Source organism: Aegilops tauschii, chromosome 1, assembly GCF_002575655.3.
Source record: "Aegilops tauschii subsp. strangulata cultivar AL8/78 chromosome 1, Aet v6.0, whole genome shotgun sequence".
Lineage (NCBI taxonomy): Eukaryota > Viridiplantae > Streptophyta > Magnoliopsida > Poales > Poaceae > Aegilops > Aegilops tauschii.
In genome coordinates this window covers 486477468-486502548 of record NC_053035.3, presented here as the reverse complement: position 1 = coordinate 486502548, position 25081 = coordinate 486477468, and the positions used below count along the sequence as shown (strand labels likewise).

The following is a 25081-nucleotide window of genomic DNA, read 5'->3' as shown; positions in this document are numbered from 1 at the left end:
GTTTTACCCCCTCCCGCGGATCAAACCATCGACATTTGAACACAGGCAGACTTAGGGTCTCGCGCCCCTGGTGGAATTTAATCTCGTATATATTTTGTACCCTTCCATAGTAGTCTACTGAATTTTGACCGGGGGTGTACACTCCGGTATTTATAGTTTTGGGATCAGGCCGGCTGTTCTGGTGCTCCTCTGTATGGAAGCGATACCCATTCACATCATACTTTTTACATGTCATGACGGCAGGGTCAAAACCCATGGAAACCCATCTCAATTCATCATCCATAGATATGTTCGGATCTTTTCCCTACAAGTATAATTGAAATTGTTGCGTGCATTAGTTAACTAATAAATGTTGAACTAGGTATTTAATAGGGGAGTGTGGAAAATTACTTTCTCCATGAACCAAGCAACAAATTTTTTTACGTCCAGGGTTTCCATGACGGAGAAGAGTAAGTGCCTCCGCCTCAGTAGGAGGATTCATTCCCGTCCATTCCTCTTGAACGAAATCACTAAAAAAAAGAAAAGCGGTGTTAGACCGGGACTAAGTGAACATAAAACATGATGATGTGGAAGACATAAAGGAATGGTGTAGTGGTATTACCTCATCCACACTTCCTCAACTTCCCTGATGTTGTGCAAGATATAGAACATGAGGTCCTGCCACTCTTGTCGTGGCATGTTATAAGGTTTCGAGGCCCCAGCCCTCCCACCTTGCGCGTTGAATAGATGGAGCCTGGGTTGATACTTCAGATCTTCTATATTGTATCGAGGCACCTTGTTATGCAGATGGGGAACGTGGTCTGGATAGTATGATGTCCTGAGGTCTGACACCTCCTCTAGGATAACTGCCTCAGCTATGGAAGCTTCAATCTTAGCTTTGTTTCCACATTTCTGTCGGAGATGCTTGTTCTGTCTCTCAGGGCCGTACTGCCAGCGATTCTGCACAGGCCCCCCAACAATACCTCATTCGCGAGGTGCAGAATGAGATGTGTCATCGGTGTAAAGAAGCCTGGCGGAAAGATCTTCTCTAGCTTGACTGTCAACTCCGGTGCCTTCTTATGCAATTTTTCAATCACGTCTTTACTTACTTCTTTAGCACAGAGCGTGCGGAAGAAATGGCTTAGCTCGGCAAGCGCTCGCCAGACATGCTCGGGGACATAGCCTCGAACCATCACCGGCATTATCCGCTCAATCCATACATGGTAGTCATGACTCTTCAGGCCGGTCACTTTGCCCGTTGAAAGATTGACTCCCTTACTTATATTTGATGCATAACCATCGGTGAACTTCAAAATGTGTTTCAGCCAGATAAGTACTTCCTTTTTTCTGGCGGTTTAAGGACAAAGTCAGCATCTGGCTTGAACCAGTTTTTTCGACCGCCTGTGGGAGGCTTCATGTTCAGACGTGGTCTATCACAAATTCACTGTTGATCGGCTCTAGCTTTAACGTTATCCTTCGTCTTATCAGGAATATCGAGGATCGTGTGGAAAAGGGACTCTGCCACATTCTTTTCGGTGTGCATCACATCGATATTGTAAGGAAGTTTGTGGTCCTTGAAATAGGGAAGCTGCGAGAAGGGGGTAATGTGAGTCCAGTTGTGCGTCTCACCATATCCCTCGAAGCCTTTGGCTTTGGCTTTGCCTTTGCCTTTGACTTTAGGCTGGAGAGCTTTTAGCCGAGCGAGAACATCTGCCCCCGAAAATGTTGGAATCTCGGTTACTTCATGAACAACCCGGCCTTTCGTGAAGTTCTTCTTGTCTTCCCTGTCTGGATGGTCTGGAGGGAGGAACTGTCGATGCAGGTCAAAGGCTACATACTTGCCACCCTTACTCACCCAAATCATTCGCAGAGCCTGCATGCACACTGGGCATGGCATCTTCCCACTTGTACACCATCCGCAGAATAGAGCATAGCCGGGAAAGTCATGCATGCAATAGCGCAACCAAACTTTCATCAAGAAATTTCTCTGCAGATCCCGGTCGTATGTCAACGTCGGAAAGTACCAAGAATGGTGCAAAGCATCCACCAGCGGCTGCATAAACACACCCAATTGCTTCCCCGGATAATCAGGCCCCGGAATGATGAGCGACAAGAACATGGTCTTGCGTTGCATTAGGGCACCGGGAGGAAGATTGAGCGGAATTACAAACACAGGCCAGCAGCTGTATGGATTGGACGACATACCATATGGATTCAACCCATCACCTGGTATGGCTATTCTGACATTCCCAGCCTCGGCTGCTTCCTCGGGGTATTCTTCATCGAACGACTTCCATGCTTCCCCTTCCGATGGATGTACGATTTTTTTGGATTGTACCTTATACCTTCCTTGTGCCACCTCATCATTTTGGCAGACTCCTTCGTGATGAAAAGGCGCTGCAGTCTTTTTATAAAATCAAGATACCGAAGAACCTTAACGGGGATGGTTAGCTGCTTTTTCTCACCATCCTCACCGACCACCTCAATGTACCGAGACGAACCGCACTGCCTACAGTACTTGTCATCCGCATACTCATGCCTAAACAAAAGGCAATTCTTCGGGCAAACATCTATTTTCTCATAATCCATAGAGAGTGCCTTCATGATTTTCTTTGTATCGTACATGCTTTTCGGCAGTTCATGACCCTTAGGGAGGCTGTTAGCCCATACTCCCAAGAATGCTTCGAAGCATTTCTGGCTACAACCGTACTCAGCCTTGACTGCAATCAGTTGCGAGATGGCATCCAGCTGAGATATTTTCGCACCCGCATAAAGAGGTTTCTTCGACGAGGCCAAGACCTCCAAGAAGGCCTTTGCGGTTGCCTCCGGCTCCTCTGGTTCATTCTCTGAAGGTGTCGCATTTGCCGTTTCTGCAACAATGACATCATCTAGCATGTCCCTGACCCCGTCGTCCTCATATCCATCGATGCGTTGTCGCATCACCTCCTCTCTACCACGGTCCTGCTCGGCTATGTTTATCGGCGGCATGTCAAAGTTTGGCATATATCCGTGCGTGCGAAGGTGCTCACTCATGTCCGTCTGATTTCTACGGTGACGTCTGGCACATCTCGCACAGGGGCATGGTGGGATAATTCTCATTGGACGACGGAATATCTCCTTCAAATACACATCGGTTTTCGCGATCTACTCTGATGTTACTCGATTCCGACGGATAAAACCACTATACATCCACTGATTATCTGCCATCCTCTGCTTTTTTGCAAGCCACACAACATAATTAAGGATTCATTTTAATTAATCACATCAAATTTTCAGTTTCTACCGCGTTGAATCCACCTACATCTCTAATAGGTAAAGATGGGTCCTAATCCCACCCGAGGATGTGTAGATTGAGTACGTTCTCCATTCTACCCCGTTCCGAGACAAAATTTCGGCAGCACCTCCCCGCTGTTCTCTAGATACACGTCTCGGCAAATAGCCGAGAGAATGTGCTCCGGAGAACAATGGGGAGGCGCCGCCGAAATCCTATCTCGGAACGGGGTAGAACATGGAGAACATACCCAATCTACACATCCTCGGGCTGTCCGTGGAAAACGCTGGACAATCCGAAAGAGCTACGGTGATAAATATGCAATTGAATGCATATTTATCGATGCAACCCTTTCGGACGGGAGATGCCTAGGTTACGCCAGTTGACTTGAGAATGAAATCTAGTCACATGAAAAAGGAGGTGATGGATTTGTAGCTCACCCTCCGGTGTAGAGGAAGTAGTCGAACAGCAGAGGGATGCTCAGGGACCAACGCGTCGGACAACGGCCACTCCGGTGAAATGTGACACCACAAAGCCTGCAAATTCCAACGAAAAAACAACTTAGATCATCACATCTCAGTCAAGTGTCAAACTTTTGTCTTCTATTCTTTTAGCAAGATCATCATGACTATCATTTTTTAGCAAGATCATCACATCTTATTAAGTTTCAAAATTTTGTCTTCAATTATTTTATCAAGATCATTATGAGTATAAAAAAATAGCAAGATCATCACATCTCAGTCAAGTGTCAAAATTTTGTTCAACATCCATCCATCCATTCATATATCATTAACAGACCAACATCCATTTATCAACATGACCTAACATTAAATTTATGACAAACAAAGTTTCTAAAAAAATTCACCGACATTCCATCCATCCACCATCTATGATTCTAACAACATCCATGCATCCATCTAACAAAAAATAATCCATACATCCATCCACCTAAAAACAGTAGCAAGAAGAACAAAAAACATACAATTTTATTTATTTATCTAACTATCTATCCATCCATTCATCTAGCAACACAATAGCGGCAGGGGAGCAAGGCAGCAGCGGTAAGGGAGCAAGGCAGCAGCGGGGGGAGCGGCAGGGTGGCGGGGGAGCTCACCGAGGGGGCAGTAGGGGAGCGGCGGGGGACGTGGTGGCGGAGGTGGTGTCTGAGGGGCCGGCGACGGGCGGTGGAGCGTGGGCGGCCGAGGCCTCCCCGGTGCTCACCAGCAGCAGAGGAGGGCCGGGAGGGCGCCGGATTTCGCCGGAGCCATGGCCGCGGCCAGCTCACCAGCAGCAACAGGAGGTGGACGGGGCGGCCGGGGCTTGGGTGGAGGGGGGCGGACGGCGGCAACGATGGAGGGCGGCGGCAGGTAGAGGTGGCGGATGGGGCGGCGGGTGGAGGGGGGGTGGAGGGGGCGGCCGGGGCGGCGGGTGGAGGGGGACTGGGGTGGAAGGGGGCGGACGGCGGCAGCGGGTGGAGGGGGTGGACGGCGGCGCGGCGGGTCGGGATCCGGTGGCGGCGGCGGCGCGGGTGGGGGTGGGGGTCGGGGTCGGGCGGCGGCGCGGCGTGGGTCGGAGTAGGATGAGTGGTTGAGGAGGGGCAGTTGAACGAGTGGCCACGGCGTGGCCCGAGTGGATAAGGGTGGATCTATGCCTACGGCCATGCCGTCGGCATAGGAGTGGTCCCACCTGACAGCGAGAGGGCCATCGAGTGGATAAGGGTGGCTCTATGCCGACGGCCAGGCCGTCGGCATAGATAGGAGGCCTATGCCGACGGCTATGCCGTAGGCATAGATGGCAACTACTTTTTTTTTGAAAAAATAGTCCCACCTCGCCGAGGGAAAAGCAATTTGACGTGTTTAAATAGTTCACTAATCCATACGTTATAAGCTCCGGTATTCATTAGACTTATATGAAGAAAATGGACAATTACTGTGAAACTTTCAGTGCCCAGGCAGCCGGCCCGGTGCCCGGGCACTAAAGGTTTCACAGTGATAGTACATTTTCAATGATGAATACCGGAGTTTTTAATCAATTCAATTATTACATTTTTAGATTCTTAGTTTACCGTCTGTATGGGACCCGGTACCCGGTGCGACGCCTGTGACACCGGGACCCTGGGGGTTAGGCGGTACGGGGGCCGTGGGGGTAGCAATGCCACTGGAGCTTAGCCGTCGGCATAGATGGACATGCCACATCCGGCGAAAGTCAAAGGGCTAGACCCGGCGGTCGTCTGTGTAAGGGTTAGACAGGACGGGGTACCTGTGGGCGGGGGGGGGGGGGGGGTAACAATGCCGTCCGTGAGGGGGGCCACACCCCGGAGACGCGTGCCGCCTCTTCGTACATGCCACCACACCACCCCGCATGTATGAGGGCCTGGTGCGACGCTCCGGTGGCATTGCTACCCCCCAGGGCCCCGTCCCGCCTAACCCTGTAGCGTTAGACCACGAGATCTAGCCCTTTGACTTTACACAGACAGGCTTTGACCAGTGGAACTCTCCTCCCGGTTGTGTTAGGTCAGCCCATAGGAACACTTTGGAGCAACATCCGGGCCAAACCCACAGCAAGATCCCCTCCGTGTAGACCCGACGCGTCTGTTTCACCCCTCCAGGTGCCGGCGGCGGCGCCGTCCGTGAGGGGGGCCACAGCCCGGAGACGCGTGCCGCCTCTTTGGACATGCCACCACACCACCCCACATGTATGAGGGCCCGGTGCAACGCTCCGGTGGCATTGCTACCCCAGGGCACCCGTCCCGCCTAACCCTGTAGCGTTAGACCACGAGATCTAGCCCTTTGACTTTACACGGACGGGCTTGGAACTCTCCCCCCGGTTGTGTTAGGTCAGCCCATAGGAACACTTTGGAGCAACATCCGGGCCAAACCCACAGCAAGATCCCCTCCGTGTAGACCTGACGCGTCTGTTTCACCCCTCCAGGTGCCGCCGGCGGCGCCGTCCGTGAGGGGGGCCACACCCCGGAGACGCGTGCCGCCTCTTCGGACATGCCACCACACCACCCCGCATGTATGAGGGCCCGGTGCGGTGCTCCGGTAGCATTGCTACCCCCCAGGGCCCCCGTCCCGCCTAACCCTGTAGCGTTAGACCACGAGATCTAGCCCTTTGACTTTACACGGACAGGCTTTGACCATTGGAACTCTCCCCCCCGGTTGTGTTAGGTCAGCCCATAGGAACACTTTGGAGCAACATCCGGGCCATACCCACAGCAAGATCCCCTCCGTGGAGACCCTACGCGTCTGTTTCACCCCTCCAGGTGCCGGCGGCGGCGCCGTCCGTGAGGGGGGCCACAGCCCGGAGACGCGTGCCGCCTCTTTGGACATGCCACCACACCACCCCACATGTATGAGGACCCGGTGCAACGCTCCGGTGGCATTGCTACCCCAGGGCACCCGTCCCGCCTAACCCTGTAGCGTTAGACCACGAGATCTAGCCCTTTGACTTTACACGGACGGGCTTGGAACTCTCCCCCCGGTTGTGTTAGGTCAGCCCATAGGAACACTTTGGAGCAACATCCGGGCCAAACCCACAGCAAGATCCCCTCCGTGTAGACCCGACGCGTCTGTTTCACCCCTCCAGGTGCCGCCGGCGGCGCCGTCCGTGAGGGGGGCCACACCCCGGAGACGCGTGCCGCATCTTCGGACATGCCACCACACCACCCCGCATGTATGAGGGCCCGGTGCGATGCTCCGGTAGCATTGCTACCCCGCAGGGCCCCCGTCCCGCCTAACCCTGTAGCGTTAGACCACGAGATCTAGCCCTTTGACTTTACACGGACAGGCTTTGACCATTGGAACTCTCCCCCCGGTTGTGTTAGGTCAGCCCATAGGAACACTTTGGAGCAACATCAGGGCCATACCCACAGCAAGATCCCCTCCGTGGAGACCCTACGCGTCTGTTTCACCCCTCCAGGTGCCGGCGGCGGCGCCGTCCGTGAGGGGGGCCACACCCCGGAGACGCGTGCCGCCTCTTCGGACATGCCACGACACCACCCTGCATGTATATATGAGGGCCCGGTGCGACGCTCCGGTGGCATTGCTACCCCCCAGGGGCCCCGTCCCGCCTAACCATGTAGCGTTAGACCACGAGATCTAGCCCTTTGACTTTACACGGACGGGCTTTGACCAGTGAAACTCTCCACCCAGTTGTGTTAGGTCAGCCCATAGGAACACTTTGGAGCAACATCCGGGCCAGACCCACAGCAAGATCCCCTCCGTGTAGACCCGACGCGTCCGTTTCCCCCCTCCAGGTGCCGGCGGCGCCGCCGTCCGTGAGGGGGGGCACACCCCGGAGATGCGCGCCGCCTCTTTGGACATGGCACCACACCACCCCGCATGTATGAGGGCCCGGTGCGACGCTCCGGTGGTATTGCTATCCCCCAGGGCCCCCGTCCCGCCTCTTCAGACATGGCACCACACCGCCCCGCATGTATGAGGGCCCGGTTAGACGGGACGGTGTACCTGGGGTGGGGGGGTAGCAATGCCGCTAGGTGTTGCCTTGGGCCCTCCTACGGTTGTGGAAGCGTGGTGGCTGGCGCAGGCACCCGGCACGCAGCTCCGGGGTGTGCCCCCCTTCACCGGCGTCGTTGTGGGGCACGGCGGCAGCAACGTCCGTGAGGGGGGCAATCGATATACCATCGGGGTATGTTTTTTTGTTAGATAAGGCACATTTATGTTGTGAAAAAAAGGAAAAAGTAAATAATATAAATAAAAAATAAAAAAAATAAAAAATAGAGGTATGCCGACGGCAAGGCCGCCGTCGGCATACCTGCGCACACGGCCACGGATCGATGACGTGGCAAAGGGCGGGGATCGATGACGTGGCAACATCCATGGGCCAGGCGTATGCCGACGGCCAGGCCGTCGGCATAGATTTGCCACCCCACGGACCGGCGAGCGACGCGGATCGATGACGTGGCGGGCGAAGCGGATCGATGACGTGGGGGCTATGCCGACGGCCGCCGTTAGCTTGTCGGCGTAGACTGACGCCATCAAAAGGCCGTTTCCGCCCGGGTAGCCGGGCCCACGTTCTATGCCGACGGGCTTATCTATGCCGACGGCCGCCGTAGGCATATTTCTCGCTACGCCGACGGCTAAGCTTTGCTGACGGGGGCCGTCGGCATAGATGGATATACGCCGACGGCTTTTCTATGCCGACGGCTTGGGCTGGGCCGTCGGGATAGGCCAATCTATGCCGACGGGGGCCGTCGGCATAGGTTCGGCCGTCGGCATCGCCAGTTATTCTGGTAGTGATCTCTGGATGCATGGTGACATCTCGGCCGTATGTGATCTTGACATGGGTCGACAGAGAGCTCTTCGTGAGCGGTGCGTATCAGCCAATAGGCTGCAAGGCGCCACGAGAGGAAGGGGTACGTGCTATTTCTATCCAGAAGAGAGATGCACAGGTGCGCACACCCAAAAACCTCTGATCTTGGTGCTCATTTCCATCATTTTTCTGAAACCCCTCTAATCCAATGCTAAGTACCAAGCGCGTACCCTCGTAGCCTATCCGAGTTAATTACCAATTCATCTAAAAAAATAGTACTGCCTCCGTCCCATAATATAAGAGTGTTTTTTACACTAGTGTAGCGTAAAAAACGCTCTTATATTATGGGACAGAGGGAGTACTATACATATCTCAGGAGACTGCGCTTTTGCATCTCCTCTCCAAAGATTGTAATATTTCCTCATGTTCAATCACAAAAGTCATGTTCAATCGCAAAAGTCATGTTCAATCACAAAACAAAAAGACTTCCAAAGCACGAAGCATAGTGCAATTATCTCAAATTTTTTTTGCATGCCTCTGAATCTTCGAGTCCGTCTCCATCGATGATACAGAAGTCCGGGGGGACTCCCCTGGCTCAAAACCGAATTTTGCTTGTCCATGCATTAGTCTAGTGATGTGGGCTAAGAACCTCCATTCTTTACATGTCACGCGATCTCTGCCACCCGGTCGACAAACAGATTCCAAAGAGACGATGAACACCCTCGGGCTCTGGGGGCCGAAGGAATATATCTATCTTTACATCTCCAATGGCCTTGGAAAGGGAATTGACAGAATGCCATCCTGCTGCTGCATACTCACGGAGTCCTGGGGTTTGCATCGGATTCACTGACCCCGGGGGGGGGGGGGGGCAACTTGTGTTTGATTCTTGTGGCGTGTGCACCGGTCCATCCATCCACCAGAGATCTCTCCCCCGGAATCATATCTGCGTAAAAGCCATAGCAAAGATGCAGGTTCCCCGTCATATTTCGAAAATCGGAGCAAAGCATTTCAAAAAGATGTTACCTCATGTAAACTAGACTTCTTTCATGTATTTCTGCGACAATTTTCCTTTAGATTTCCGTTCTCGTACAGGACAGGTTTTGTCAGTTCAGTATTATGACACGTTCATGGACGGGTTAACTTCCAAATAACGGGATCACAGTATGTATGCATATATTAGTGGCGGAGCTTGCGGGGGATTACTGAGGGGGCAAATAGCCAAATAGAATTTTCTGAAGAGGCCAAATACTCTATTTCTCTTAATTTGCCCATCCTAAACAGTGTTTCTTCACAAAATATCCATGGGCTGGGGCCTGGGGGCCATGGCCCCTGCATCACAAGTTCACAACACATAGCCCCGCCAGTGTACATAGACAACATATTCCTATAATTTTTAAACATGATAGTTCTGATATAACCAGTGTTACAATGTGAGTATTTCTGTAGTATTTGATTAATAAACCATCAAGCAATAAATGTAGGGGTTTATAGTCGTACGGATGGAGCCAACACTTTTGTTTGGAACGTGCGTGTTGCTCCCTGGCGGGCGAGGCTAGTTTGACCACACCGTGTTGTCTCCTTCGACTGAAAAGGCATATAGGTAGATAAAAGGAGATGGGGGCATCTCATGCTGTGCAGAATACGTTATCTTGCACACAAGAACAAACTTTCTATCTACATGTATATGTTTTTATTCTTGGAGAAAATTCATTCATGTGATGTTGAAGCTTGGGAATAGCCAGCTTGCCTCTCTCCATAAGTAGATCCTTGGACCTTGGCTAGTACTACAAACATCATCTCTTTCACAAAGTATATTACTACTCCCTCCATTCCTTTATACAAGGCCACAAACTCATATTACATGTACCAAGATAAAATTTAATGACTCCTTTGCAAGTCAATTTTTCTTTTCGTTAAATGAGATTATTAATACACCACAAGCATGCAACGAATGAATGGGAAGGAAGTGACTGACTGTCATTATGACTACATGCATGTAAGTATTAAAAAGTTGCTAGAACGAGGAAACATCATTAATTTTTGCCTCGATTACTGTTGGTGGCATTGTATTGATGCAAAATGTATTTTTGATAGTGGCCTTGTATAAGGGAATGGAGGGAGTACTAAAGTAAGCAGAGCAAAGTGGGAATGCTTTTGGACTCTGTTTGCCAGATGCCTACCTATCGTTGCCAAGTGGATTGGATTCCGCCCTGTAGTCGCCGCTGCATCATCGGCTAGCCAGATTCTAAATCGTTGGGCCCAAAAGCTCTGGGATCCTGATTGTCTCCCCCGGTCAAGTTGCTGAAGAAGATTGGGAATCGGGATCCAGTCCAGGGCGATCTATCTCTCTGCGCTGGGCGTTGCAATGCGGGGGATTCAGAACGAGCTTTCTTTTCCCCTGAAATGGAAATGGTGACCACCGGGCTTTCTCTTCCTCACAAGGTACATGTGGCACCTCCTGGAGATCAAGCACGCTGCTTCAAAGAATGTGAAGGGCAATGCAAGCTAATAGCTACTCCCTCTGTCCCAAAATATAAGAACGTTTTAAACATTCTACTAGTGTCAAAAACGTTCTTATATTATGGGACGGAGGGAGTAGGTATGTGTTTAATAATGTGTGATAGTGATGCTAGTATGTATTGTTGTATTCAAGCTGTTAAATTTAGATGACAATGTGGCAGATGCTGCCTAGATTAGTGAAGTATTTTGGGCAACCTTGTGACTTGTCTGTCTATGTGCACATTAGGGTTGCTAATATGATTGTATCTTGATGTCCTTGTCGTCCTGCCTTGTTATCAATAAAATTTAGTTTCATCATGTCCTGAACTCCTAATACTTGTAGAGAAAGAGGGAAATTTCTTTGAATGGAATCGCTGTATGTCCATGTCTGTGCACCATGATCTTCTATCATTGTTCAGCCTTGACTGATATACACAGCCTTTTTTGACAGAATCATGATCGTATCTTAGCCAATCTGCAGGACTGTTCTTGATTCTACCGTAATATCAACCTCGATTCAATGATGCTTAAGAGAGAATATTGGTGGGCTCAGATGTAGATTATTCTGGCATTAGGTTCTTCCTGTGGTTCTTGAACAAAGTGACTTCTCTTGTAGGAAGGTACTGGCGACAAGGATTCTGTGTGCTTTCTAAACCTGTGGAGTCCAAACTGACCATGGTGGCCAGCTAAACCAGATATTGGAGGCAACAAAATGCGACAGGCACGACTTCTTACAAATAACACATATACATGAGTTTACATGACAGTTTACTGATAATGAACAACAACACAGTTCATGAATGTAGACGAGAATCTACAACGACATTGAGGCAGACTTAACCTTGGACATGACCTAACAATACTTTGTACACAAAAATAGACAATGCTCCTTTCCTTCCTGTTATTCTACCAATGCTGGATTCCCTTACTTCCTTCTAGAACAACAGTCCATTCTTACTTCTTAGAGATATAGTTTGTACATCTTTGTTCACTGTCCACTGGAGCTTACACTGCTTCATCCTGAAAAGTTGAGAAAAACACTTGCACTGTAAGCTTATCTGAACTCTGAACACAGATACAGATACTCAAATAAAAGAAACTTGTTCTTTCTTTCTTTCTTTTGTTTTGTTCTATGTAGGCATGAGGTTAGGCGAATGGGTGTGTAGGTAGTGTGGAGCTGCACAAAATATACCACAAATCTACAAAAAAAAAGTAGCCTAGTAAAACTGCAAGATCCATCTAAGCTTTTGTTTTGGAAGCAGGGAAATTGTCTGATTGTTCTAAGATTAAACCACTGATAAATTGGGCCAGGGTGGCAGCAGTTAAGCAGTATGGCTCATAGAGAGTTAATGGTGCCAGTCGTCATGCATGCGTGCTGGTAAGTAACCTCTAAAGAAAAAAGAAAAATACATAAATGCTCCTGCATGCTGTGCCTTTGACATTGAAAACTTGTTAACATCAGACCATCCTATGTCTGTACAGTTTTTAGTTGAGAGTTATACCTTTTAGGTCCAGAAGCCCTGGGTCTTGTACTTGGGGAAGGGGATGCGGCCGTGCTCGATGTTGTTGACGTCGTGGACGAGGATCTGGAAGTGGCGGCGTACCTCCTCAGCAGACTTGGTGCCCCCCATGGCGCTGGCCACCTTGTCCCAGAGGTTGGGGGCGCCCTCGCCGTAGTAGGCGAGCGCCTCCTCGAACATCTTGTTCTCCTTCTTGCTCCACTCCGAGCCCGAGCTCGGGGAGGTGCTCCACGACGCCGACCCGGAAGACATCTTCAGGTGAGATGTGATGTTCTACTTGTACTAACGCTAGCTTTCGTGTGCCTGGTGTGCTGGGGTGTGGGCTCCTGGAACTTGTTTGCTCTTGGGGAGGCTCTGGTGGTTTGGTTGGTGTCTCTCTTGCTGTAAGGGCTGCTATTTATAGGCCATGGGGGTGTGTCATGTGTCTATCTGTAGGTTAAAGGGTGGCTGAGGAGAGGACAACAAGGTTCTCGCAGGTTTTTCGAGCTAGGGATCAGACATGAGAAGCGTGTGGTGTTTGTGATGAAATTTTTTGGTGACAGCCTGTTTGAGTAATTAGGCCTTTTGGGTCCATTTGCCGGTGCCCCCAACTCATGACGTTGTCCTGAGATGTTTTCAACATTATACGAGTATCACCTAAAATGCAAATTAACTCTTGAATCCGTCGTATCTGAATCTGAATTAGTCGTTTGGTTTGACGTAAGTTACTGGTTAGGCTTCATCTCAAAAGGAAATACACTCTTCTTTTTAGAAATGTTTTTTTCCTGTGTGCATATTCTGGCCCTAGCTTGCTATCTGGCACTATTCATTACTGAATTTGTATTTTTATACCTTGTAAATGAATCTGTGTTTTTTTCGGGAAGTAAATGAATCTATGTTTGAACTTGAAATTTTACATGTCCACATATAGAAAACTATCCAGTAGCCTTTTGAGAATTTTGCAGAACTCCAGAAACATAGTTTTCATGTGGTTTTCACCGGTTCCCACGAGATATTCTCAGGTAGATGGAGGTGACTTGGGCTGGGCTGGGCTGGGCACCCGATGTCAGCGTGCCCATGCATGCATGGCCACTTACAAATGGCAATGGTGGTGTCATCTCTGCAATGTGTCCTAGCTAGTAACTTGCATGCATTGGACAACTGTTCATCACTACGCAACAGTTACTAATCCTTACAAATTAAACTTGTAAAAGGATGGCCGGTGCCGAGTGCATGCACCCTCTCAGGCCATTGGTCCCAGGCTCCCTGCTAAGTTATTACACACCAGCTAGCTGGCCTTGCTCCAAGTAGAAACCTGTTAAGCCTTTGGCGCTTTGCACATCATGCGTGCGTGCGTCTCCTCTGAAATAAGTAGACAGCAAAGTCACATTGATCACATGGCTAGCTCTCACCAGGATTGCAGTGTCCTATTTCTAACTTGGGCACCATGGCATGAGCATGATGGCAGGCAGCTTTGTTTGTTTCGTAGTTAAATTCCTTGTGAAGTTCACGCATTCAGTACGTCGATCGCCATTCTTTTTTACTTGCTATTCAGTTTTCAAGTACATATACCTGGCCACACCTTCTACATGGTTCCAAATTGAACGTGATCCTGACATGGATGATGGGTCGGCCAATAGGCTTCAAGGCGCCCACAGGAGGAAGGGTACGTGACACTACTCCTGTTCAGAACGACAGAGCTGCACAGGTGCGCATACCCAAAAACCTCTGATCTCGATGCTCATTTCCATTAGTTTTCTGAAACCCCTCCGGTCGATCAAATGCTGCGAAGCATGTCATGCAACATGCATGCATCCTCATTGCCTATCTGAGCTAATCATCACCATGTCCCGGAAAGCTGTGAAACCATGGAGTAAGCATGGCGCTACCAACTGTATCTCTGAATATTTTGTTACATTAGAGTATCTTAGAATTTTTTCCTCAAAAACAGCCTTTTGACTCTTTTGTATGGGATATTTATGGAGTTTTATGATAGAGAAATCGTGTAAAGAAATATTTTTGCATTGTTCGGGAAGGGGTCCCAGAATTCAGAGAGAGTACTTTGCTTGTCCGTGCATTCTTTTAGGGAGAAAAAAAGATGCAGGGATGAGGGCTAAGAGCCTCCATTCTTTCATTCTGTCACCATCGATGATAGAGAAGTCCAGGGTGCTGTCCTCGTTCAAAAACGAATTTTGCTTGACCATGCATTAGTTTAGGGACACCATGATTGATTCATCCATTTGTGAGAGCAAAGATGCAGGGATGTGGGCTAAGAACCTCCATTCTTTACATGTCGCGCAATCTCCACCACCCGGTTGACGAACAGATCCCAAAGAGATGATGAACGCCCCCGGGCTCCAGGGACCGAAGGAACATAACTATCTTTCTATCTCCAATGGTCTTCGCTAGGGAATTGACAGAATGCCATCCTGCAGCTCCTTGCTTGCTGCATGCTCACGTAGTCCTCGTGGTTGCATCGGATGCACTGAACCGGGGGGCGGCGGGCGCAACTTGCGATTGATTCTTTGGACGTGTGGACCGGTCCATCCATCCACCGGAGATCTCTCCTCAGGAATCATATCTGCGTAAAAGCCATAGCAAAGATGCAGGATTCCCCCCTCATATTTCGAACAATCGGAGCAAAGCTTTTCAGGAAGCTGCTGGGGTTCAATTAAACTATACTCATTTTCATGTATTTCTGCGAGCATTTTTCCTTTAGATTTCCGTTCTCGTACGGGACAGGTTTTGCCAGTTCAGTATTGTGACGCGTTCATGCATGGGTTAACTTCCAAATAACGGCATCGCAGTATATATGCATATATACGTATACGGCATGTTCCTATATTTGTAAACATGATAGTATCTGATATAACGGCTGTTACAATTCGAGTATTGCTGTAGTATCTTATTAATAAATCATCAAGCAACCAATTAATGTAGGGATCTCTAGTCATACAGATGGAGCCAACATGTTTCTTTGGAACGTATGTGTTGCTCCCTGGCGGGCTGGTACAGTTTGAACTTTGAACACAGAGTGTTGTCTTCCTCGACATCTCATGATGAAAGGAGAGGGGCATCTCATGATGTGCAGAATACATTATCTTGCACAGAAGAACTAGCTTTCTATCTACATGTATGTGTTTTTATTCTTGGAGAAAATTCATTCATGTGATGTTGAGGCTTGGGAATAGCCAGCCTGAATTTATGCAAACGGTCAAGTTGCCTCTCTCCATAACTAGATCCTTGGCTAGTACTACAAACATCATCTTCTTCACAAAGTATATTAAGCTAAGGTAAGCAGAGCAAAGCGGAAATGCTTTTGTGGTGTGAGCCATCATTAGTCGGTATATGGTATCTTGTTTGCCAGCTGCTTGAATGACTGATCCCTATATATCGTTGCCAAGTAGCCTTGGATCGGACTGGATTCCGTCACTGCATCATCGGCTGCTAGATTCCAATTCTTTGAGCCCAAAAGCTCCGGGATCCAGATTCGCTCACCGGTCAAGTTGTAGGGGATAGGAATCGGATTCTAGGCCAGGGTGGTCTCCCTGGCATGGCGAGCGTTGCAATGCTGGGGATTCAAAGCGAGCTTTCTTTTCCCCTGAAAAGGAATTGGTGACCGCCCGGCTTTCTCCTCTTCACAAGGTACATGTGGTGTGGTGCCTCCTGTAGATCAAGGGCGCGCGACGAATAAGGCAGTGAAGGGCAATGCGAGCTCATAGCTAGGTATGTGTCATTTGTGTGTGATGCTAGTCTGTTTTTGTTGTACTCAAGCTGTTAAATTTAGATGACAATGTGGCAGATGCTGCCTGGATTAGTGAAGTATTAGTGTCTGACACTGTGACTTGTGTGTCTATATGCCCACTATGGTTGCTAATATGGTTTTATCTTGATGTACTTGTCCTGCCTTGTTCTCAATGAAGTTTAGTTTCATCCTGTCCTGTTACTTGTAGAGAGAAGAGTGTAATTTTTATGGCTGGAAACAATATGGAATCGACATATGTCCGCTTTGACTTGCTATATACAGCCTGTACTTGATTATACTGTACTCTGCAGTGTTTGAAATAATACTCACAACTTCTTTTTGACGGAATCATGATCCTATGTTATAGGCCAATCTCAAGGACTGTTCTTGATTCTACCGTAATACCACTCCTGATTCCATGATGCTTAACAGTGAATATTGGTGGGCTCAGATGTACTAGATTATTCTGGCATTAGGTTCTTCCTGTGGTTCTTGAACAAAGTTTAGCGACTTCTCTTTTAGGAAGGAGGAAGGTAGCGGTGACAAGGATTCGGTGTGCTTTCTGAACCCGTGGAGTCCAAACTGAACATGGTGGCCAGCTAAACCAGATATTGGAGACGACAAATTGCTACAGGTACAACTTCTTACAAATAACACGGGATAATTAACCTTGGTTCCACGGGATAATTAACAACATGCAGTTCATGAATGTAGACGAGAATCTAACAGACTTAACCTTGGACAGGGCCTAACAATACTCTGTCCACACAATAGACAACACTCCATTCCTTCCTGTTATTCTAACCAATGCTGGATACCCTTGCTTCCTCCTAGAACATCGGCCCATTCTTAAGAGATCTACTTTGTACAACTTTTTTCACTGTCCACTGGAGCTTACACTGCTTCATCGATCCTGAAAACATGAGACGCTTGCGCTGTAAGCTTATCTGAACTCTGAACACAAATACTCAAACAGAAGAGACTTGTTTTGTTCTAGCAAAAAAAAAAAAAAAAAACTATAAATGAAAGACTGCAAGATACATCCAAGCTTTTGCTTTGGAAGTAGGGAATTTGTTTGTCTGATTGTTCTAAGATTAGACCACTGATAAATTGGGCCAGGGTGGCTGCAATTAAGCAGTTTGGCTTATAGAGAGTTAGTTCATGGTGCCAGTCGTCATGCATGCATGGTGGTAAGTAACCTCTAAAGAAAAACAAAAGTAGTACATAAATACCCTGCATGTTGTGCCTTTTGAGTTAAAGCATATATGCTAACGAGTAACGACGCAGTCCCAGCAAGCAGACAAATACAGCAGTAACTGAAAACTTGTTAGAAGCAAAGCATCCTATGTCTGTTGAGAATTATACCGTTTATTAGGTCCAGAATCCCTGGGTCTTGTACTTGGGGAAGGGGATGCGGCCGTGCTCGATGCTGTCGACGTCGTCGACGAGGAGCTGGAAGTGGCGGCGCACCTCCTCGGCGGACTTGGTGCCCCCCATGGCGCTGGCCACCTTCTCCCAGAGGTTGGGGGCGCTCACGCCGTAGTAGGCGAGTGCCTCCTCGAACATCTTGTTCTCCTTCTTGCTCCACTCCGAGTCGGAGCTCGGGGAGGTGCTCCGAGACGGCGACCCGGAAGACATCTTCAGGTGAGATGTGATGTTCTACTTGTGCCTGGGGTGCTGGGGGCTAGCTCCTGGAAGTGAGGAAGTCCTTTGCTCTTGGAGAAGCTCTGGTGGTTTGGTTTGGTGTCTCTCTTGCTATATGGGCTGCTATTTATAGGCCCTGGGAGCGTGCCATGTCTCTCTATGTGGCTGTGGGTTAAAAGGTGGCTGAGGAGAGGATAACAAGCTTAAGGTTCTCGCAGGTTTTCTGAGGTAGGTATCAGTATCAGACATGAACAATTTAAGTGACAGCCTGTTTGAGCAATTAAGCCTTTTGGGTCCATTTGCGCACTGCCAACGCATGCCGACGTCGTCTCGAGTTGTATCCAACACTACACATATCAACGTAATCTGAATTAACTCATAACTCTTGAATCCGTCGTAACTAAATCTTAATTAGTGCTTCGGTTTGATGTAAAAGAAAATTTGATTAATTTATAAAAAGGAAAAAAATTGTTTGATGTAATTTCCTGGCTAAGCTGCATCTTAAAGGGAAATGAAATCCTTCTTTTGAGAAATATATTTTTCTGTGTGCATATTCTTGCCCTAGCTTGTTATTCTTCACTATTCATTATTGAATTGTTTTTTTTTCATACCTTGTAAATGAATCTGTACTGTGTTCTAACTCGAAATTTCTACATGTGTATAGAAAACCATCTCTTCAACATGCTATACATTTTTTTTTTTGAGAACTTGTCAAAACTCCAAAACATACTCTCTCAGGTAGATGGAGGTTACCTAATTATTGTCAGCGTGGCCAGGCATGGCACGGCTCGGCGGCCACTGACAGATGGCAATGGTGCCATGGTGGTGTGACCTCTTCTCCCTCCAATGCTAGTTTTGCATGCATTTGACAACTGTTCATCACCAGGCAGCAGTTGCCACTCACTCGCGATGATACATGTAAATGGACGGCGAGTGCTCTGGAATCAGTTACTACTACACCAGCTAGCCGTTTGTAGCATTGCACATCTAGCCGTTTGGAGCATTGCACATCTTGCTTGTCTCTCCCCTCAAGTATAGTAACAGGTCACATTGATCACATGTAGTGTCCAGCTTTCAACTTCTCCACCATGGCATGGGCATGGTAGGCAGCTTTGATGTTTGGTAATTAAATTCCTTGTGAAATTCACGTGTTCACTACGTCCATCGCCTTTTTTTTTTCTTGGTAATCAGTTTTCAAACACATTCCTGCCCACATCTTCTACATGGTTCCAAATTCAACATTTTGGCGCACAATGCTAGCTGCCGTAGCAAGCAGCGTGGATCGATTGACACAGGCTGTGTGCTCTGCTCACATCACCAACGCGCGGAAGCATCCATCTCTGCCTGCATGGCGATGTCTCAGCCGCGTGATCCCGACATTGATGATGGGTTGGCAGAGAGTCTCGTAAAGCGTGCACATCAGCCAATAGGCTGCAAGGCGCCCACAGGAGAGGAGGAGGAGGATACGTGCTTTTCTGAACTGAGCTGCCAATGTGCAGGTGCGCATACCCAAAAACGTCTCATCTCCATGCTCATTTCCATTAGTTTTCTGAAACCCCTCTGACCCAATGCTGGCAAGCATGTCATACATGCACCCTCATAGCCTATCTGAGCTGATCACCATTTCACCTAAAAGTAGTTCTACCAGATGTGCCAGAAACTGTGAATTAAAGCATGGGTTTAGCATCACTGTATCTTTTATTACATTATCGGCGATATAGTATCCTAGATTTTTTTTTCTCACAGTGAGTCAGCGATAGAGAAATCTTTTATACGTAATACAGAAATCATCTAAAGAAATATTTTTGCATTGTTCAGAAAGGAGTCGCGGAATTCAGACAGGGTGTTTTGCTTGACCATGCGTTAGTTTAGGGAGCACCATCATCCGTTTGGGATAGAAAAAGCGCAGGGATGTGGGCTGAGAGCTTCCATTCATTACATGTCGCACAAATGATCTCGGCCACCCGATCGGCCAACAGATTCCAAAGAGGGAGATGAACACCCTGTGGGTCCGGGGACCGAAGGAATATATCTATCTTTCCATCTCCAATGGTCTTGGAAAGGACATTGACAAAATTCCATCCTGCTCCTGGCTCCTTGCTTGCTGCTTGCTCAAGGAGTCTTAGGAGGTTAGGGTTTGCATCGGATGCACTGGACTGCGGAGGGGGCAGTGGGCGCAACTTGCGTCGGGTTTGATTCTTTTGGGCGTGTGGACCGGTCCACCACCCGTCCACCGGAGATCTCTTCACCGGAATCATATCTGCGTAAAAGCCATGGGAAAGATGCAGGATTCTCTGTCAAATTTCGAACAATTGGAGAAAAAATGCTTTTCAGGAAGATGCTAGCCCGTGTAAATAAACCAGCAAAATGCGCACTTATTTCATGTAGTATTTCTGCAAGCATTTCCTATTGTTCCACAGTCATGCATGCATGGGTTATGAGACTGGATCTTCTACTCTTGGGTGTACGACTCATGAGTTACCAAAAAAATTTGAAAACAGTTATCAAACAAAATCCAAAAACTCTGAAATTTAATGACATCAAGCTTTGTCAAATTTTTGAGATTTTTGCAGAATTTTATCAAAAAATAACATCTGAGGAGGTCTCATCTCACCAAAAATAACAAAATCGCTGCTCAAAGTTTTGTGCACTTTTTGAGCAGCGATTTGTTTTTTTTCCTCAGAGCTCCTAGGACGTTATTTCTGGATAAACTTTTGCAAGAATTTTGAACATATGGTATAGTTTGATGCCACAAAATTTCAGATTTGTTTGGATGTTGTTTGATAACTTTTTTTTTCAATTTTTTGCTAACTCGGGTGTAGTACACCAGAGAGTGGCCACTACTTTCCGATGGGTTATTAACTTCCAAATAGCAGTATCACAACAATTGCAGGTTATCACAGGCGTGGTCCTGTATTTTTAAACATGACGGTATCTGATATACGATTTAAAAAAATTGAATATGCTATTTGTGATTTCTAATTAATCCTGCGGAGCGAAAACGGAAGATTGGTTTGTTTTGAACGTTTTGCTTCTGGGCAAGTTTGAGTGACCAGAATGTTGTGTGAAAGGGAAGATAAAAGGAGAGGAGGGGGCATCACATATTGTGTGGAATTTATCTCTTATCCTGTACACAAGAACTAACTTTATATCTGCATGTATGTCTTCTATTTTTGAAAAAGAAAAAAAAATCAGTTGCTAACATGCATGTTTTTGTGGGCATTTTCTTTGGGTGCTTTTCTGCTTCCTACAGGAAGGCATTTGCTCTTGCATATTTTGCCAGTATTCTCTAAGGTAGGCTATCACGATACAGTTCATGTACGTTAGTAAAACATAACTTTATCCTACATACAATGGGGCACTATCTTAGCGCTTTCTTCTTGACGAAAATGATGACGTGCTACAGCCCAGTGGGCGTGGCGTGTTTGAGGAAAACAAAATTAGTGACCCGTGCCCACTGAAATATGCGACATAGATCTTTCCCTCCTTGCCTGCAGTTTGATCTTGGGCGAAGATTTGTTATAAACTTGTTGCGATATTATAATTCAGCGCCGGGCTTCGGAAAATTGGAGGTCCTTAGTTTGACCAGAGTCTTGTCTCCAAGTGAGAAGGTAGATAACATAAAAGGCATCTCGCATTGTGGGGAATATTTACGTTAGCTTGTATGGAGGAACCAACTTTCTATCTATACTATATGTTTCGATTCTTATGTTTAGTCTTTCAGAACAACCAGCCTGATTTTATTTCTTCGAGTCAACCAGGCTGAATTTGTAGGTACAAACATCATCTATCATCTATCTTCACAAAAGAAGCAAAGTGGCAATGCTTTTGGGCTCTGTCTAAGCCATCATTAGTCGGTATACAGTATGTTCTTCGTTGCCAGCTGCTTGGCTGGATAATTGACTGATCCCTCCCTATATGGATGCCAAGTAGTAGCCTTGGATCGGACTGGATTCCATGTTACTTTTTCGACAAAGGGTGGACTTTATTGGCTCAAAATGAAGCATCAAGAGAATACATAACACAATGAGTACAACCAACCCAACACACTCACGTGGAAACATACCCGCAACTAGCAAAGTCATAAGACCAAAAGCTATGTGCGGGCGAGAAAAAAGGAGGAAAAAAAACGATCAGATCAGTGATCGACAAACTACAACTGAGACCATATTCGCACCAACCATTGATACCACATGATGACGAGGAACTTCAACAGTAACGCCTTCACGAAGGAAGCGACACTCAAGCGCCGCCGTCACCGGATCTAACCACAAAGGCCAGAATCTAAGTTTTCACCCTGAAGAATCCGTCCGAGCAAATCCGAGCAATGCCTCCAACAAGGTAACGGCATAAAAACATCGCCATTGCCAGATGTAACCACTCGGGTCTGACCTAGGCTTTCGCCCCGGAGCTCGAGACCTGGTGCGTGCAGCACCACCATCCAAGTCACAAAAGTGTTGTCGCCACCGCTTGTCCGCAATCCCAGCAGCTACAATTGGACCGCCGCCACTCCACAACTTACCCTCTGCGTCAATTCATCATCCATAATTTGTATCACACCACTGAAGTCATCAACCAGATCAAGAGATAAAACCTCCCGAACTCTTTTCGATGACCTGCGCAGTCGTGGATCCGTAGGAAGTCTCTGGAGAACAATCTACGAACACCACCATCTGACCGATCTGATCTAGATCAGCACCACCGACCGAAAAACGTAGCATCGCCGTTCGGCTGGCACACGCGGAAGGCCAGCACATCGCCGCAGCCCCACATGCCCAGCGCAACGACCCTACAGCCGCCGTCGACACCTCGCGCCATCCCGGCGTCAGATCCTTGTAGTCATGGCCGCAGATCGGGGAAGTCGTCGCGGCGCCACAAGGGTAGCCCCAAGGCCAGCCGAGGAGGACATCAGCCCCAACCCCGGGTCCAGCGCCAGCAGGAGAGACGCGCCGGCAACAGGACAAACCTCGCCGGGCCGAGATCTGGCGTGGAAATCGGACGGGGAAGGGAGCAGGGCGAGGTCGGGCGGGGTGGGGAGAAGGTCGCCGCCAGAGACGCGCCGGCGGAGGGCGGATCAGCCGTCGGAGGGCACAGAGGCCGGCGGACGGGCGTGACGGCAGGGAGGCCGCAGCCGGAGGAGGCGCCCCGCCGCCACCTTCTTGGGAGCCGGCGCGCCCGCGCTGCTCCTCCGGTGGCGGCGAGGTGGTTGAGGGGCTGGGAAGGGGTTGTGGCGGCTGGTTGCTGGGGTTCCCCCGCCGCCGCCAGAGATGGCGATGCGAGGGACGCGAGGGACCAGCCGGTAGATAGTTGTCCCAAGAGGGGAGACTTCTAAAATTTGAGCCCAAAAGCTCTGGGATCCGGATTCAATTCTCTCAACAAGTTGCTGGAGATGGGAATCAGAATCCAGGCTAGGGTAGCGGGCCTCGCTATATATGCTGTGGATTCAAAGCTACCAGCCCTTCTTTCTTTCTTTTCACCTGAAAAGGAAACGGCGAGTCCCTCCGACTTTCTCCTCGTCACAGGGTACGTGCACGGCACACACTACCCCCACTGCCGCAGGGTTCATTCTAAGAAGATGAATCAGAGCGTGGCCAATGTATTCATTAATGCTACTATTGCTAGTAGGAATAATATGGCAGTAGCTACATGTGTCCTCGTTTTTCGGTCTGTGTTTTCGAGGCCACAACATTTAGCTAGCTTGAGATAAGTTTTGCCATGATTTATGATACTGTCAGGCTTTCACCACAATCACAAATTATTGTCCACAAATCATCCAATACAAGACAACTTACAAAACTTTTCTGACAGACTGAAACCACTCTCATAGCATCGACATCAACATAGTATGACAAAAACAGCTAGCATTCTGGCTTGCCGGCTAGCATTCTGGAGCTAGGTCTAGGAACTTATGGTTGATACCGTCTAAGAGGATTAGAGATGAGAGAATTGTCGTAATGCTTTGTGTATAGTATTGAGCCTCCTGGGCAAATATATATACATGTGAGGGCAGGAAACTTTTTTGGGGAAACAACAAGACTCTGTTGCTTATTTATTTTAATTTTCAAATAAACAGTATAGACGAGGTGTTCCAGAAAAAAAAGCAAAGAAGAAAAAAGCTAAACATGAGCACACGTACAACAACAAAAGTCTCATAGGTCAACTATAACTAAAAGAGTTGACCCATGTTTCAATATGAAGATACCCTTTTCTCTTTGCTCTATGGATAGTCCATTTGAGCTCCTCCTTAAACTTCTTCCTGCAAGCATAAAAGGTTAGGGGTAATGCCTTTGAAGATGAAGTCATTCCTTGTTGTCCAAATTTCCCATGAGGCTAAAATGATGATCTCAAAAGAGAAAGGCATTCCCAGGAGTTCCTTGATGTGACCAATATCTGCTTGGACTCCTTGGTAGCGTGGTTTCCAAGATGGGCAAAGGTATGTCCAACATACATGTGCAAAAGGACAATGGAAGAAAAGATGACCTCTAGTTTCTAAGACCTACATACCAGACATAACACAAGTATAACCAGCAAGAGAAAAATTCTTCCTGTGAAGCATTGCTCTACTGTTGCGTCTATTCTGGAGAAGTAGCCATAGGAAGATTTTGTGTTTGAGCTGACAACAAGTCCTCCATATCCATTTCATGGCTGGCATGGCTGGATGATCCACAATGATAAATTGGTATGATTTGGACACTTTGAAGTTGGAGGCACCTGGAGGTAGATTCCAATTGTATGTCTCTGAAGTGACATTGTATCAAGCTCTTCGAATTTAGTGTAAGCTTCTTCAGAGAGAGGTAGATGGAAATGATCTGAGAAATCTTCAAAGTTACAAGCTTTGCAAGGATATATGTTTATTCTAAGAAAAATAATGCAAGTATGGACATTTTCTAATACTAGGTATGTCCTGCCATTTGTCATGCCAAAGATCAATAGACTTACCATTCTGAACAGAGCAACCAACATGAGTTTTATAGATGTGCAGCAACTTAAGGCAATTTCTCCACCAGGATGAACAATAGGAAATCTGCTCATTGGGGATTCCATTTTTAGAGTAAGCCTCCCAGATCAGGTGTACCCAAGAAAGAACAACATAGTTGAGGAATTTAGGCACCATCTTAAGAAGCATGGAAATATTCCATGTATGCAGATTAATAATGCCCAATCCTCCTT

General features: G+C 47.8%; 2 protein-coding genes across 2 annotated transcripts; both read right to left on the bottom strand.

Moving 5' to 3' along the window:
- Positions 1 to 11736: 11736 nt before the first annotated feature.
- On the bottom strand, positions 11737 to 12908 carry LOC109761975 (protein RADIALIS-like 3). The gene is made up of 2 exons (XM_020320783.4): positions 12526 to 12908; positions 11737 to 12043 (listed from the first exon to the last, which is right to left on the bottom strand). The coding sequence occupies exon 1, from the start codon at positions 12793 to 12795 to the stop codon at positions 12529 to 12531; it is 267 nt and encodes an 88-aa protein (XP_020176372.1). The 5' UTR covers positions 12796 to 12908; the 3' UTR covers positions 11737 to 12043; positions 12526 to 12528.
- A 3984-nt stretch (positions 12909 to 16892) lies between these two features.
- On the bottom strand, positions 16893 to 18007 carry LOC109761980 (protein RADIALIS-like 3). Its single transcript, XM_020320788.4, has 2 exons — positions 17633 to 18007; positions 16893 to 17180 (listed from the first exon to the last, which is right to left on the bottom strand). The coding sequence occupies exon 1, from the start codon at positions 17903 to 17905 to the stop codon at positions 17639 to 17641; it is 267 nt and encodes an 88-aa protein (XP_020176377.1). The 5' UTR covers positions 17906 to 18007; the 3' UTR covers positions 16893 to 17180; positions 17633 to 17638.
- Positions 18008 to 25081: the final 7074 nt, after the last annotated feature.

Coding starts and splice junctions, on each gene's coding strand:
- LOC109761975 (XM_020320783.4), bottom strand. CDS start 12,795: ATGTCTTCCGGGTCGGCGTCGTGGAGCACCTCCCCGAGCTCGGGCTCG.
- LOC109761980 (XM_020320788.4), bottom strand. CDS start 17,905: ATGTCTTCCGGGTCGCCGTCTCGGAGCACCTCCCCGAGCTCCGACTCG.